General features: G+C 42.2%; 1 protein-coding gene across 2 annotated transcripts in view; it reads left to right on the top strand.

Annotated features, from left to right (window-relative positions):
• The first annotated feature begins 249 nt into the window (after nucleotides 1-249).
• palm2akap2 (PALM2 and AKAP2 fusion) overlaps nucleotides 250-17,513 on the top strand; it is a 92,080-nt gene continuing 74,816 nt past the window's right edge. For both annotated transcript variants that reach the window (XM_030084204.1, XM_030084203.1), the window contains exons 1-2: nucleotides 250-385; nucleotides 11,109-11,160. In XM_030084204.1, the coding sequence (XP_029940064.1) occupies nucleotides 342-385; nucleotides 11,109-11,160 (96 nt within the window). In that variant the 5' untranslated portion in view covers nucleotides 250-341. The remainder of the gene's footprint in view (nucleotides 386-11,108; nucleotides 11,161-17,513) is intronic.

The following is a 17,513-nucleotide window of genomic DNA, read 5'->3' as shown; positions in this document are numbered from 1 at the left end:
CACACACACACACACACACACACACGCTTCCACCCATTCCCTCCTGCTTGCAGAGCAGGGTGATGCAGGAGCGGCGGCAGCAGCTGCTCTGACACATCCTGGCGTAGCAAACACACACCGAAAAGACAGGAGGAGAGAAGAAGAAAAGGAGGAGGAGGTGGAGAAGACAGGGAGGCGGGAGGGAGGAGGAGGAGGAGGAGGAGGAGGAGGAGGAGGAGAGGAAGAGAGAGAGAGAGACAGAACGAGAGAGGAGGAGAACACAACTCTCAAAAGGACACTAGAGGACAGGAGTAAGGAGAGGAGGAGGACGAAGAAAAAGAAGGAGAGCGGGCGTTGCAGCCATGTCGGACACACCTTTGCAGAGGAACGGCACGGCCAAAGCCCCGTGAGTACACGTTTCCCCTCCCTGTCTTAATATATATATATAATTTTTTTATCTACTGCTCTCCATCGCTCCTCTCCTCCTCGCCTGCATCCCTCCATCTGACAGCCTGGGTTGTCATGGGAACGGGAGCTCCGTCATGGTGAGGCTGCTGCTCAGTCATGACTGGAGAGGAGACACGCGGTACACGGTGTACACTCCTCCCTCGCTCCGCTCCTCGCTGACGAGCTTCCCTCCACTCGCCCTCACTCCGCCGCCGCCAACATCTCACCCCGCTGCACATCAGCCCCTCATGGCTACTCTCACGTCCTATTTTCCTCTGTCACCGTCTCTCCAACTCTCTAACCTCGGTCCTGGGTTATCTCTTTATCCAGCTCCGGTCGTCACTGCACACCACATATAGGAGTGAACGTGTGAATTATGCACTGATGTGGTGTGTTTCAGCATGCTGGAGGCTGCAGGCTCTGTCCAGCTTTTCTGTGTCAGCACAGTCCGCCATGCTGCAGACCCCCTCTTCCTGATCTGTGTGCAGTCATGTATGTTTTTCTGCACGTGAGAAGCTCCACATGCAAAGGTAATAACTAATTCAACAGTAAACCGACTACCTTTTATTATTTTTTTTAGAATTTATTATTACAGAATTGAAATCCAGGGAATTAAAAAAAATATTTCAAACAAGTACTTACATTCCTGACCAGCAGGCAGGTAATTATACATTTTGCAGAAAGAACTAGGACAACACAGCCTGTGTGTTAAAGACTGTGTAACTTTGAAAGCTTTTTGGGATAAAAAAAAAAAAAAAAAAGCTGCAGATGCTGACAGTCAAGTCTTTGATGTTGCCTCCCTGAAGCACAAGAAATCCACCATATCAGCAGAAATGTTCTGTATTTGAGAATGACTCCTCCTCTGCATTCAAAGCAAAGAGTAATACGACTGTTTTGGCATCAACGAAACATTCCATGGCTACTTTAGCCCAAGCTAACCTTTTGCTTTTCAGATTTATGATTTTACGAATCTGGAGTATTTTTTCCCCAAAAAGACCAGATCTGGTGTGAAAAATGTGGTTCTGTTGCTTTAAGAGGGAGTTGCATAATGGGTAATTTATAGGCGAGCAGGTTTGAGCTGCCTGGAAGTATTGCTGCTACGGTTAATCTACCTTCACCATTTTTAGATAGCTGCTCACTCCTACTTCAGTTGGCAACAAAACACATGACGGAGGCAAACAAGGAACATCCTGTTTATATTTTATATCGAACTGTAGTTTAGAAGAGCTTCACAAGTTAAATCCCTTCCACTAAACACTTTAAACACGATGACATGCTGAATCCGGGTTTCACACCACAAACGACTGCTGATCAGGGATTCTAATATTTTCCCAAAATCATAGATTGGTTTGGAAATTTCCCCATTTATTAGGAAGAAAGTGAGTCGTACAGTGGTTAAAGTCATGTGCTATCTCACCCCTCAGTGAGACGAATGACTGGATTTAAGGGTTTCTATGTTGAGTTTGCAAGTTCTTCATGGGATGGATGCGCAATAGTGCATCCATCCGCCAAGTTTTTTCATGAATGAAGACTCAATGAGCCAGCTGAGGTTTCCATGTACTTAATTAGGACAGAATGGAGTGTTTTCATTGGATGAGCTGAAGCTAACAAGAACAAGACCCCGAGTTTGGTCCTGGAATCGCTGATGAGATTATATCTCCCAGCTGATCTGACAGCACCAGCAAAGGTTAAAGGGATCAAGGATGAAGTCAGGTATGCTTATTTTGAGCATCCAAGTCATATTAGGAAGCCACGGGCTTTGGAAGTCGGTCAGAAAACCAAATCCTGCCTCAAAAGTGAAACTCTCCGAGTCGTGTTATTTTTGTTGCGGCCGCGCTTGCCGCATTCGGCTGATGGATGAAGTGGTGCAGTGGAAAGTGGTGGGAGTTGTTCCTGAACAGTCAAAGCTTTGTAACTGTACAGTGGGGGAAATTTATATGGACGCTATACAAGCAATATAGAAACTGTGAAATGCAATAAATCTCAAACTGCGCTGGGGTGGAGTGAGGTGAGGCTCAAGTGCAGCCTGGTGTTTTTGTGTTTTTATAACACTTCCAGAAACAATGTATGTCTTCATCTCTCTCAGACTGTATTTGAGCTAAAGGTCAGCATATTTTGGAAGCTTGCATAACATATTGAGGTTTTTTTGTTTGTTTTTTTTCCAGATTTTCTGCATGCATATGTCACAAAAGATCCAACTTGTGCAGGAATAGGTTCCGTACATGTGCAGCTCAGCTTTTTTTTTTTAATTAAAAGCTGGAAGCCACTCCTGATGCTGCAGATTAGCAGATGCCGAGCAGTTAGAGTGATAACCGGCTCAGCTCACTGCGGCTCACTGCGGGCTGAGAATCTCAATCAGCTGTCGACGGGCAGCCCGAGTGACAGGGCACGGGGGATTTTCTTTGCGTCTTCTGACAGAACCGCGCCCACGAGGCAGGCTGAGAGGGCGCAGCCAGGCGTGAGGCGAACGCGCTTCGCCGGCGCATCAATAGTTAATGTTATAATTGGGAGAATGAAGCAGCGATGTGGCGATTCAGCCAATTGCAATCTGTCTTCCCTTCACTCTGTGTGTTTTTCCCCCTGTGCTGTGGGCTCTCTTTAATCACCATGTATGCCGCGCTCTCGCCGGGTAGTCCACTGATTCAGCAGAAAGACGAGGTAGTATTTGTGGTCAATAGAGTGCAGACACCACAATGGCAGATGGCCCATTTGCTGCTGCTATTTATTGCACTCGGAGCGAAGTCTCACAGCGAAGAGATGCTAACAGGACCTATCAGGCCTTTCCAAGCTTACATAGTGGAAATACAGCATTAGTCAGAAATTAATGAAACTTTTGGATGATTTTGTGTATCGTGCCTGCACTATTTAATAGGATCCAAAACAATCAGTAAAATAACAAACTGAGCCAGGTGTGGCCAAGTGTCACTGAGCAAAGCATTTCTCATGCACCATTGCTGCCAATGGTGGATGATGAACACTGGAGTAGTGGTTAGTCTCACCAAATAGCAAGAATGTCCACACTTCCAGTGACTTTTCTGTGTGGAATTTAAATGTTCTCCCTGTTTGATGATTAAGAATTCATTCCCACAGCTTAAAAAAAATCTCATTTAGCTTACTACACCCATGAGAGTGAATCCGATGGAAACTTTGATTGCTGGGATTGGGCTCCTATGTCGGTTGTATTCCAGTTTAAAACAGTGACTCAGCTTGTCTTTCTACTGGGATTGAAAAAGGAAAGCGGAATTTTTGGTCCATGTGTTTTTTACACAAAAACTACAGAAACAACAAAAGTGGTGTAGTTTTCATGTTGGGGCACTTGTGGGCAGGGGTGTAACAGAACTTCGTGGCATGTTAAAGTAAAAAATAACAAAGCAAAATTGAAAGACAGATTAAAAGTCGACTTAAAAAAAAAAAATTCAAGAACACGAAGGGGCGCTGCGCTCTGAGACGGATAAGTTTGACCCTCTGGCCCTACTGCAGCAGCATTCTCACTTCATGAGAAAATGTTAGACGAGGAGATAGCGGACGCTCCTGCATAATGTTAAGGCTGTTTCAGACATGTTTGACCAGCAGAGTTGTTTTCATGAGAAGGGTCTGAGGTGCGGTCTGCAGCCAGACTGTCTTGTGATTTTTATTGCAAAAGTTTTTATTTTGAGGCCATCATTTCTCAAAAATGATCTCTCACCTGCTCCGTGTCTCTGCTGCTGTTCAAGGCAGCTTGGCCATCACAGTGTGAGGCATTCAAAGACAGTTGGTAATTTATAATTTTTAACAAAATAATTAAAGAAATTACAAAACCGGACACCAAAAACAGTGGGGTGTTTGTGAATCTTATGTAATGTAAAGCTTATTTTGTTTTTCTTTTATAGAATTGGCAACAGAAATAACTTTAAAATGTGTATGATTGTTAGTAGACTGCAGCCCCGAAGAGGATTTAGTTTTCCTTTTTATTTCAAGAAACAAGTTGTCCTCATTGTTTACAACGAAACACCTTTAGAGATTTTATGTTTGCCTTGGTATTGTAGTCTAAAAAATGTAAAGACAGTATTTTATTGTTTTTATAGTAGACAGGGAGCAATAACCTCTGTATGTTTGTGTAAGTCTCCTTATGGAAGAAACTAAATAATTTTTAATTTTTGGATTTCTACTTTTAACAAAATTTGTTTGTATTTTTTTTATTAGTCATAAGTTATCTCAAAATTTAATATTCAACTTTTATATTTTTAAGAAATGTAAGTTAATAGACTTCATCAAATTTGTCATTTTCATCAGTTGATTTTCTTCCAGTTTTTTTTTCGTATCATGATTATTTTATTTCGTGAGCCCTGTATCATTCGATAGTTTAACATTTCATTGCGCCCCCCACTCGTGTGGGCTTTTTGCAACACGAAGAAGAATACACTACAACTTCAACTCTCTGTTAAGACACAACTAAATGTTGTGTTTTTCACCTGACATAAACATATTCTCTTTATATGAAATAATTGTCATGATTTTGAAAGTTTGTGATATGAATGCATTTTTCTTTTTTTGTTAAATTTACATTTTAACACACCATCCATACTTTCTGGAAATTACAGTGGTACACCAACCACAGATTTCCTCTCTAAAATTGGTCTCAAGTCATCAAAATTAGATCAGACGAGTCAGGCATACTTCCAAAAACACACTGAATGCCTCCACACTTTGCCAAATGACTCAATGAAGCAGTGAAGTTCATGTAGCTGCTTCTCTTACAGCGTAAAAAACACTGGTTGTGGGTGATACATGAGGCTCGACTTGCGTTTCCCAGAGACAGTCTGTAGCGAACTTGACTGTTCACATAATTTCTTCATCCACTTGTTTAAAGTATTTGAAAGAAAAGGATGCACACATTTCTTCAGAAGCTACAGCCAGCCTGGACGGCTGCCAGCTGCTGTAGTCTAAACACTGAAGTTAAAGTTAGAGCAGAATGAATCAGCCCACTGAAATATGATCGTTCCAATTAGAAAAATGTTCATGCCCCATTATTAGCTGCATTTCTCTCACTTGTTTGCTTTTAAGAATGAGAAGTGAAATGTGGGAGTCAGGAGGAAACGCAGTCTGACTGACTTTCTTTGTCCGTATTTGCCCATTCGCATGGCTCCCGACACACACTCTGCATGCTGTTACATGTGTGCATGTGTGTGTGTGTGTGTGTGTGTGTTTCCTGCCAGTGGTTCCACATCTGGAGGCCATTACCTCTGGGTCTGGACTGAGGGAGGAGGCGGGAGGGGGGGCGGGGCCGGGCTGACTGCGCAGTGAGGTCATCGCGTCATCGTGGCGATGCGGAGAGGAACAATGACGCCGTTGTCTCCAACGGCGACCAACCAGCGTCGCCGAGGCGAGGGAGAGGGGAGGGAAAACTTCATGAGAAAAAAACCACAAAACACCATTTCAGAATGAAGGTGAATAAATAATATTGAGAAGAGGTTTTCATAATGAGGAGATTCCTGTGAATTCAGGTCAAACTGAAACTTTCAGGGAAGCCAGACTGAACAGGTTGGCTGTTGAGTCATAAACTATATATATATATAACTGAGATTCCAAACAGGTCACGCTCTGCAAGCTGCATGTTCCTGGTTAAAGCTAGAGTTTTATGTTTTAACGTGGGTGGACGTCAGGGTTGGGGTTCACACAGTAATCTTCACAGGACTCCATTCAAAGGTATAAATGTGTGAACAAAAGAACGGAAGTATTTGAATCACATCTTGCTAACTGCATCTTAAACAAAACTGAAAAATCTTTTCATTCTTGAATTATACCTGACAGAAATAATAGTTTTCTTTGTGGAAAACCACATGATGTGTTTTCATATGCAATTATACATTATGCCATGAGCAAAATACAACGTCAACATAACGGCTGAGCATTTCTATTATCCGGTACCAGGAACTCAATCACTGCGTGAAAAAAAACAAAGATCCAGATCACCAGCTCTCACGTTGATAGCACACCAACAAAAACGACTTTCGCGTTGATGTTTAGTTCGGTTTCCAATATCTAAATTTCTCAATCGATCCCCATTCATCGGATTCTTTAATAATGTAGGTAATCTTGATGAACAAAAACGCATTATTACTATTTTATATAATACTAGCAGAATAAATTTTCCTGCTCCCGAACCAATTAGTGGACGATTTATTTGCTTCAATCTATACAGTAGATGTTAATATATTCCAAAGAACCAGCGGACTTTAATAGCTGTCAGGCCAATTCAACAGTTCCTGTGGTGGCAGTGTCAAAAAGTCCATTTATAGTGAATTCTGGTGATAATCACAGAAGCAATGTCACAAAACTGTGGGTGAAATGTGAAGAGCCGGGAAATAACCCTTTGTCGGGCAGGAGAAGTCTGATTGAATCCATGTTTTTTTTTTTTGTTTTTTTTTTTTTGGGGGGGAGGGTTATATATGTATTGAAAACAACCTAGCATGACAATGTGCAAAATTAGGTGATGTAAGACAACTAAAAGTGATACAAAATAACCTAACAGTGTTATATAATGTGTCCTTCATGATGGAACAACTCAACAAAGTACAATGTAACACATCACTCCGTAATGTAACAAATAAATGAAACATAATTTTACAGAAAGAAACCACACATGTAAGAGAAGTCAGGGCATTTTTAGAAAAGATCGATTCAAATAACGAGACACAACGCCTAACGTAGCATTACATGGAATACCTGAGTATCAGAACATAAAGAAATTCAACATCACAGTGCAGTGATATCGCATGTCACCAGAGTCCGGCCCTCTGCTTTCCATTGTCTTCGTCTTTCATCGTGAAGACAATACAACAACACATCCACCGTTTATGGCTGGATATAAACAGCTTGCACACACTAATGAAAATAAAATTCCACAGCCCCCTCAAACGATTTGAACGTCATGTGGAAATGAGAAACCTGCAGCTGAGGGCCGAATACGACTCAGCGCTGCAAAACTTTTGATTTATCCGAGTCTTGCAGCTGGACAGTGACTTCACAGAGCGGATACTCTCCAGCTGCGGTTATTTATGATACTCTTTTTTCTCTCTCTCTTTCTCAGAGTAAGCAGTTGCTGTTGTGTCTGTGTGTGAGTGCGTGTGTGTGTGTGTCTGTGTGTGTTATTGTGTGTTGCGTGCTTCTGTATTCCCTCAAGATTCAAGCCAGGGCTGCTGCTGCTGTTTCTCCTTATAAGGAGGTCTGCTGGAGGATGGAGGGATAGAGGAGGAAGAGAAAAGAGGAGGAAGGGTTCGAGACTGAAAGAAAGCAGGACGCTTTTAAGACGGGCAGGTGAAACAGTGAGGAGGAAAAAAATGGAAAGGAATGATGATGAGAAAGAGCAGTGAGGAAGACGAGGAGTGGATGAGAAAGAGGTCAAATAAGAGAGGCGCGATGAAGGGCAGAGATGCTCCATGGGAGGCATGAAGGAGACGAATGAAGCAAAGAACAGAGGAAGAATGAGAGCGAGACAAGTGCTGGAAATTAGAGCAATAAAGCATCAAGGCAGTGGTTCCCAATCTGGGGTCCGGGACCCCCTCTGGGGCATGTCATAGATTACAGAGAGGGCCGGGGGCTTCGTTTGCTCTCAGGTTGTCAAAATTAGTTTTAGGAATATGTCAAAGAAAACCAGGTAAACATCCAGGCCAATAGTATCTGGTCCACATGATATCAGCAAAATCTAAATATAAAACATGAATGTGGCTGCAATTTTTCAATGAAAATAAAATCTGCTCATAATTTTTCCAGTAGTGATTGAAGCCTTTCAGCAAAAGTCAACACGAAAACAATAACAGAAAAAAAATAGGAAAGGGGGAAACTGAGGGTTGGAAGAGGAATATAATGTTGTACCAGAAAGAACAGATGAAACCCAGGTGAATCTGGAGAGTCCAAATTACTGCAAATGGAAATTGAGACGTAGGTAAACAGTGACCCATTTACTCAAACTCTGCTTTGTCACGGGCCGGGTGCTATTTTAGCACTTTGCATTCCCAGAGATGTTCCACTGGCCATCTCCATACACAATAAATGGAGTGAAAATGATCCATTTCCGAGTCATCTGAATTTCCCGACTGGAGCGAAGAGTCAGCAGCGCTCCTGTGAATCCTGTGTGGGAGAAATCACCACCTGAGGTCTGATATGACAGAAAATGTTGCTGCGCTTTCTTCAGAAGATGTTCACACAGCACACACTCCTGGAAGAGTGAAGTGTCTGCCTGCACTTGTGCAGTGCGACTGCGGCCAAAGCTGGCAGCAATAATAGCAGAGTGTAGCGTAGCAACAGCTGTTAGCGGCAGCCGCTCTCCAAACATGAAAGATGAACAATTTGTAATGTCAGCTCACGTCAAACTGCTTCTTTCTTTTCATGCCCAAGTTTATGGTTTTTCCAAGGTGGTTGACAAGAATCACAATGCATGGCTGAGGAAAGGAACTGTTTGCCAAAATGCTTGAAAAAATATAAATAAAGTCTACAAAAGTCGATTTTTGCCTCCAGTCACATTGTATTTTTGACAAGTTTCCTGCTACTACGTGAAAAAAAGGGAAATATTAAAAAAAGCAAAATGTTTTTGCTTTATTTACCTAAAGAAGATTCAAAACTTAAGTCCAGTGAGATTGTTGTAAAAGAACGAGTTGTGTGATTTACAGTTTCAGGGTCTTAATGTTATTTTCATGGTGCATTAACTGTCATTAGGGTTGTGACAGGTTGAAGCTGCGGGTGCTTTAACAGCTGGACTCCGAGATTTAGTCTTTTCCTTACAGAAAAAAGCCACACTTGTGCTGGAGACTGAGTGAATGGTGCAACATGCTGCTCCATAGTTTGAGTTTAGTGATATATAAACCCTCTAAGTTTCAGTTTTACTTGCACAGCCATGCTCTGTTTGTACATACTCTGAAAGAGATCATTTTTATCAATTAGCCTCAATATTGTTCCAATATGAAACCATTTTTGGAAGGGGCCACTAGGATAAAATTGTATTTTATTTTCAGTATTTTTTTTTTTTTTCGTCTTGATGCTATATGAAATCAAAATTAGTATCTGTACCTCACAGTCTGGAATAGAAACCTGCTTTCAGTCATAGTCAGCTGGGATCAGCTTCAGGGCACCAAAACTCTGAAGTTTACACGTTAACATTTCAGGTGAAAATGCGTTTTTGTTGAAGAAAATGTTCGTGTTCAGACACCAATATCTCGAAATTTTACACCAAAAATGGCAGAAACACCAAAAACTATGTAGCTTTCATGCAGGGCCACGGCTGGCTGCCTGGTTTATGTAATGAAACAGCACAAACACACACACACAAGCAGAGAACAATATGCAGTGAACATTAACAATGGGAGTACAAGGATTTGTGTGGACAGACAACCAGGCTGGATTTCTATTACAGGCGACGTCATTGTTATTGCTGCATGAGCAGGACAACTATTTACTACGGCCATGATGAACGTTTCCACCTTCTTCCCTCAGTCCAAGAGTTTTGTCCCCCCCCGTTTACACCAAGATCAAATTGGAGCATTTTCAAAAAGTTGCGTTTACAGTGGCGTTGTTGTGTGAATGGACACCAAAAAAGCAGCAAAACCTTTTAGTTTGATAGATGGATGTGTAAGCAGAGGCCGTGCAGTGTGTAGAAATCATCATTATCAATTCTGAGCAAAAATTATCAAATAGATCAAATAGATCTCTTGCATCGTGATACTGTTTATAACTATGAAAAAGTTGAATTAAAGAAAAAAACATCATTTGCATATCACTTTGAATCCTGTTTTTTTCCTCCGTTGAGTCGTATTAACGGCCTTTTCAGTTTGGGAAGATGTCCGTATAATGGCAGACATTGTTCTTCAGGAAGGATGTGAAACATCAAGCCCCCCACGAGGGTACAGTCCTGCCCATTAACCCTGAAAACAATAACAATACGAAAACAAAAACACAATACCTTCTATTCATTGAATAAAATCTTTATAACTATTTTGTTTTTTAGAGATTTCACTACTTACAAAAGAATGGAGGCAACATTGAGAGACACATCTGAACAGCAGAGATCAGCAATGAAGTTGTGAAAGTTAGTGAGCGTAACGAATAAATAAAAAAATGTACTGAATGAGAACATTCGGGATGAGTTCTTCTTTCAGGTCCGGGCCAGTTGAGAAGAAGACAATCGCTCTGATTCTTTTCATCTTACTATTTTATTTCACTCCCCCACTTTCCTTCCTTCCTTCCTTCTCTCTTCACCTCCCCTGTCTTCATGCCATCGCTCCTCTCCTCTCTCCTTTCCCTTCCCTCTCTCAGCTGCTCCTCCCAGCTGTTTAATCACACATGGCTCATGCCTAAAACGCGAGCGAGGGAGGGAGGGAGGGGACAAATGGGAGGGAGGAGAGACCGGGTAAGAAAGAGTGGGTGATAGACAGAGAGAGAGGCAGAAGGCAGCGGGCAGAGTGCGAGGCACATGGCCAGCAAGTGAGAGGTCTTTAGCACGAGCTCGCTCTCCCGCAGTCCTCAGAGTTGGATTATCGCTGAGGAAGAGGAACCTCGTCTGGATACTCCTCCTCCTCCTCCTCCTCCTCCTCTCCTCCCTCCCCTCTGTGTCTGACTCTTTCCACCTCTCTCTGAGGGACGGCGGCTCTCCCAGGTCTCACCTCTCGTTCTCCTTTCACCCCCCTCTCCCCTTGCTTCCCCCCCTTCAGGATGTCGTGTGAGGAGGCTCAGCTCCACAAAGAGAGGCTGCAGGCCTTGGCGGTAAGTTGGATGAAACTCTCCTCTCGTCTTTTTTGCTCGGCTCATCCCCGTCTGATCCCCCGACCTTCTGCTGTCTGCCTGCGACTTAAGACGCCGCGTCTCACCTGAGCCTCGTCCCCGTCCGCCGCTCACATGCAGCGCATCTCACTCTCCCTCTTTCCGTCAATCCCCCCCCCCCCGACATTGTCTCCGCTTCGTCACATTATTCATTCATGACTCGTTTCTTTTTCCATTCGGCCTGATGCAAAAGCTGGAAAACAGCGTTGATGTTTTGGTCTCTTCAAAGTACACTGAACTTTGACTCCTGATGCCGAATGACGCAAACCAAACGCAGAGGTCTCAAAGTCACAGTAACCCTTGGCCCAAAAGTTAAACACATCAGTTCGGTGGTTTTGAACAAATCGAACAGCGAACCAACTTGCTTGATAGAAATGAAGAGTAAAGTATACAAGAATGATGGATTTCTCCTCACAAGTCTTGCACGAAAAAGAGATCTGCTGTCAGCCTGATGGTTCGATTTGAGATTAAATTGTGCGAAATGTGTTGGGAGCCACACGGCATGACGTCACTGCTTCCTACACTCCTTTCCATCTCATAAAACAAAGTGATTTCTGTTGTACCAGCTCCTGTCTTGTTGCACTGCTGTCCGTGTCAGCCTTCATCTTCTTCCATGTCTTTATTTTTGGGCCAACTTACAGGAAAGTTGGTGGAAAATCAACTTGTTTTAAACCGCTTTTGGCCGGCGTCTGAGGTTTTTCTTTGTGTGTGTGTGTGTGTGTGTGTGCGTGTGTGTGTGTGTGTGTGCGCGTGTATCTGCGTTCTGAGGTAGAAGGGAAGCTCAGCTGCGAGGTGGTCTTCTGCGCTCGCCGCTGAGTTTCACCATCGGGCGGGAAGATCTGCAGAGGACTTCTGGTTCTGGCACTGATAGGACTTCAGAGCAACAGTTACACCAGGGCTTCACTGCCTGGGACTAAATTTGGCGCCAGCGAGCGACCACAGCATACCGCACACACTTAAAGACATACACACACACACAAGCACTTCAGCACACACACACACACACAGAGACATTTGTACTCACAAGTGAGGGGAAGGCAGCAGATGGAGAAACTATTTTGGCCACGTTGAATCATGGCAGCCGTACCAGGCTGCATGTATTTAGCTTACTGGTGCGGCATTTTGAGAAGCACAGAGGGAAAATTCCCACGGCGTGTTTGAACAGACAAGACCAGGCGCTTCTTTTAACTACATGGCTTTTGCCTTTACATTCAGGGAAATAGTACGAAGTCATTCTTTAAGTACTTTTTTTACTTGTTTTGATAACCCTGCGCATGTGCACAAATACTATTTACTATGCCCATTGCAACGTTCTACCTTGAGAATCGCTGTCAAAAAGTTGTAGAATCCAGTTATTGAAATGATTTAACTCTGTGTGTCATATAAATCAGTTTTGGTTTATGAGTTTTTACTAGGTTTAGATAACCTCCTATTAGTTTAATTCATGTGCTATAATCTATTACAGAGCACCGACACTACAAAGTAAAACTACTGAGCCTCTTTGACTCTATTAAATGAACATTTGTCTTGTCGAGGCTGAGTGTGTCTACACTATATCAAAGACAATACCAGCACTAATGGCTTCCAACTTCTACCAGGCACTTAAACAGAGAGGGATTACTATTACACCAATAGTACTAACATCTCTGTACGGCAGCCAAGCACTCTGCAAGACACAGATCCAGGCCAGTGAGGGAGGTCAAGCATAAATACAGAAGCTGGACATAGTTTCCCAGAGTATCTGACAGGGTTCGGTAAGAATTTCCTCTTTTAAATCAAAAGCACTCCTAAAGTAAATGCTTGGATATTTTTTATGCCTATAAAAGAAGAAAAAGGAGGATAATCTCTCACTGACTTCTGAAAATGACAGACTGCGGAGAAGTCTAGGGTGCATAAACCTCCCGCTGTCGTCTGCAGCTGACATGCTAATGATTTCATCAATAATTGATACTCTGAGATTTCATTGTCATCACTGTCAGCGTCGGTCCTCATCAATACTTTAGCACATCTTCAGTCTAATTGAAGGCTTCCACTAAAATCGGAGCCAAGTGTTGGAGCAGGAGACACTGTGTCCAAGTTGGCTCAAGACACTGATCAGGATTAACGTGTTACAGGTTCCGGCTTCCTGGTCTTGAGTTCTTTATCAAACTGGATCAAAATTAAGGTTGTGGATCACCGCCATGATGCTGGTTGATCACAGAACTCGCCCTATGCTTTGTGTGGCTCATGAATAAAGTATGAATGGGTGTGAGAGTCATGTGGGGCGGGGCAGCGTGCATAGAAATCACATGGACCTATTAAAGAGTCAGGCAGTATGTCCTGAGATGAGGCAGAAAGGCAGGGTACACACTGGACAGTTCACATGTCCATCACAGTGCAAACACAGCGAAGCAGACACCACACACCTAAATTCACACCGACGGTCAAGCTGCGTTCATCGGATCACTTCAAATGCAGGTTTAGTTTGGACTATCGGAGGAAAGAGAGGAAGAACATGCACAAAAACCTCCAAAACACAGAACTCACACTGGGGATTTTTTGCCAGGCTTGCAAGAGTGTTAAATAGTAAACCAAGCTTTTCTCACATTAGCTTTAATTTTTCCATGGAACCTTCTCTACAAACAGTGAAACACATTGAAGTGGTCCATTTAATGTTAAATAGTGATGAAGCTGCTTTTTATTATTCAGAGTTCAGATGTTATTCATTTTGTGTTTCCCTTTGATGCAGTCGTATAGTTTACACTCTGTCCAAAACAAGCAGTTTTAACTTATTTATGCTGAACATCTGTGATAAATAACTTTATGACCGAACTGTTGGTATACTGGTTGTAATTTTGCACCAGCCTCACGAACCATCTTGTTCCTATGATCTGGGGTGATGGTGGGAAGCCTTCTGGTTAATTCCTATGATCTACGAGACATCCAAGATTTTTACCCAATACACTTCAACCCCAAACGGACCAGTAAGAAGTTTCCAGCTCTGAGTCTGGTTCTGCATTTTTCTTACTGTTATAAAGTTTTTCCTTTACACTCTCACATGCATACGTGCATTGAGATGACTGCTGCATTGTCATACAATGAAAGTGAATTGAAAGGGGATCAACCAAGTAACTTTAAACAGTAACTTTAACTCAACTCAACTTTATTTATATAGCACGTTAAAAACAGTAACTTTAAACCATAGAATGGTAATAAGTCTATATCAGCTCATTCGTGCTTTACGTACATTTGAAAACGTGTGCGCTTCAAACAGGGCAAACCAAAACAAACTGAACATAAATTGTCCAGTACAACAAAGACACTTGCCAGCTTTTAATCTAACACCAAATTAGAGGACTGACTCATGCATTAGCCTCACACGAAAGAGAAGATTCTCACAGTCTGATAGTGATTACTGGCTCAGTAGGCTGCCAGAAGCCCCTGTTCCCATGGTTACTAATTGGTCAGATTAAGAAACAGTTGTGATGTCATGTTGTTAAATCCAGACCTGCAATTGGTGTATTATGACCATGTAATTATAGCAGTTGGCTGGAGTCGACATGTGCACTCACCAGACCTTTGTATGTGGTTTGAAGATCAGCCAATGGATGGAGACCACTCCATCATTTTAATTAACTCCCACCCGTGTGGCCTGCGAACCACAAGTGCAAAGGCAAAGTAAAAAAAAAGTGCATGTGTGCATCTTTTGCACGCGCTCATTGGCTGACTCTCTCTTGTGTTTACGTAGATGACCTCAACCCTTTAGGCTTACTGATCCCCCCCAAACTCTACACAACAAGCACACATGTTTAGATGCACGAGAGCCTGCAGATCGTCTGGGTGAAAGGCTGAGAGAAATTGGGAAGCGGTGCAACAGGATTGACATGAGCGAGATCGGGGAAGAGAGAAAAAGAAAAATGACAATGGAAAGAAGTACAGTTAAGGGAGAGGATCGAAGGACTCTCAGTGCACGTTTTCTTTCTTGTTGCCTCCAAAGTATCAAGAATAATTCAACAATTCTACTGTTTCTTTATGAATGGCTATGCTTTGTGGATATGACCACAGATTGATGTCTGTGGAGGAGGTCGGTGAAGTGGTCATTCTGGATTCGTTTAGTGAGGCTTAACTCCGAGGAATAAGTGGGGAAGGGTGAAAGTAAGGAGCAGTATGCATCTTCTGCAAGTCATGACTGTGGCAAGCTGTAAAGAGCCAGCCTGGAAGCAGGGGAGCAGTTTGCTTACAGGCTGAGGTGGTACAAATACACACACTTAAACACAAGCACACAAGTACACAAGCTTGAGATAAAATATAGGTTAACTTTAAGGTACTGATTTGAACTCTTTGTTGAAGTAAGACAAAAAAAACTTCTGAAATCTACTCAGATCAGCAGGAGAAAAAAAACCTGCTATTTGGAGGAATTTTAGTGGTGTTTCAGTTTTTCTGCCCATCCATTTTTTCATCTTCTGTACCTCTTCATTCAAGTAGGTGCAAAGTTCTTCAAGTCAACAACTTTAAACATCGGGGTAATACGGTTCACTTCAAGCCATGCAGCTATGACCGTCCTATCACTAAAACCACATCAGACGTATTGCTGTTCCATTTATTTACTGGATGTTGTGTGAAATTGGTTGTTTACCATATTGTTTATTTCATTTAGGATGCAATCAATCTTGTTGTAAGAAAGGCCAATAAAGCAACAGTTTTTTCTCAAGGTCATAAACCTGCTTTAAAAATGAAAAGAGCAAAACAAGTACACATATTTGAGTTAAAATAGAGACCAGCACACCTACACTCAACCCTTTCATTCCACCCCTGTCACCGTTAGCAGGATTTAGCAGGGGTCTTTCTCATAACCTTAACTCTGACACCCTTTTTGACAGTGGTGTCAAATATTTGGCCTGCAGTTCAAAACTGGCCTCCATTGTAATCCAGGACGAGACTGCAACATGACAATGAACAAGCTTAACTTTCATTATTTAATAAACAGTCCATGGACACCTAGACCCCATTTAAACAATTTCAAAACACAAAAGTTTTGTTGCATTTTGGGTGCAAATTTACAAAACGACGATTCTCTTTGCCACTGAAAAGGCAAGTTTTTGAAAAGGCCCTCCTAGGTGGAACGGTTGGAAAATGCTCAGACCTCATAGATGTTATCAAGCGACTTGTGAGTGAGAAGATGTTCGTGTCTATTTTAAGACAGGAGAAACACCTGAGCTGGAACGGCAGACCGTGGATGATGAGTCCATTTCTATGTTGGTGGACCCTGCCTATATCACTAAACCTGATGGACAAATATGCAAATAGCAGTTCAACTCAGAAACAATACTTTGGACTATGTCAGTTTAGAGCTGGCATGGTAACAGAGTGTGCATTTGGCCAGCTCAAGGCCAGATCTGCACGCCTTAGGTGCCATATGGACATAAACCTTGATGACTTGCCACATGTAATTCATGCATGTTTCACCCTCCATCATTACTCTGAGGCTCGCAAAGAGACTGCTGACGAACAAATATCTCACAGTCTGCAATGAAGAACTTGCAAAAATGATCAGGAGAGCTGTAACAAAATACCTTGATCTTTGACTTTTTTTATGAATTACTTCTATTTTGTGTTTGAATTGCACGATTAAGATTTGTGTTACAATCATTTAAGGATAAAATTCCTTCAAGTCGATCTGGAAACAATCAGAATACATGGCGATGGTGATAACGTGATGGGTGCGGGTGCAGATGTTGCTGCTGGTGGTGCATCATTGTGCAGGGAAGGCAGAAACCCTTGAAATTACTTGTCTGTTATTGTAACAATATTTTGTGTGATTCCCCCTTTGTGACTCCTGGAAATATTCGCCAAAATCTCACTGATGCCAACTTGAAAATCAGTGGTTTCAAGGTCAATTTCCCAGACAGTGAGTCTTTCCCGTTTACCTGGCTGTTTGTAGGGTATTATTCTCTGCAGACCAGGTGTGTGGGATTTGATTTCAAAAATATTATAAAACATTACAAAAAAAAATTACAAAAATAACCAACAGCACCAACCCATGGCCTGGCACGCTAACGATATTGGTGTCTGATGTTGCCATGTAAAGGGACATAGTTTTCAGAAAGAAAATTAAATAATCACTTTGAAAATATTAAAAAATGCTGTTAATGTATTCAATACAGCATTTTACCCAAATTATACATATCTATCTGTACTTTTTAGATATTTTGATGAACGTTAAGCATAAGATTGTAATCTTCTATTTAAACACCTGAGCTTTTACTTCAAGTTGTGAGAATGTTGTGTGTTTGTCATTTCATGCCACCATGTATACA

Source organism: Salarias fasciatus, assembly GCF_902148845.1.
Source record: "Salarias fasciatus chromosome 7 unlocalized genomic scaffold, fSalaFa1.1 super_scaffold_4, whole genome shotgun sequence".
Lineage (NCBI taxonomy): Eukaryota > Metazoa > Chordata > Actinopteri > Blenniiformes > Blenniidae > Salarias > Salarias fasciatus.
Note: the sequence above shows the minus strand (reverse complement) of the source record. Positions and strands in the feature narration are given on the sequence as shown.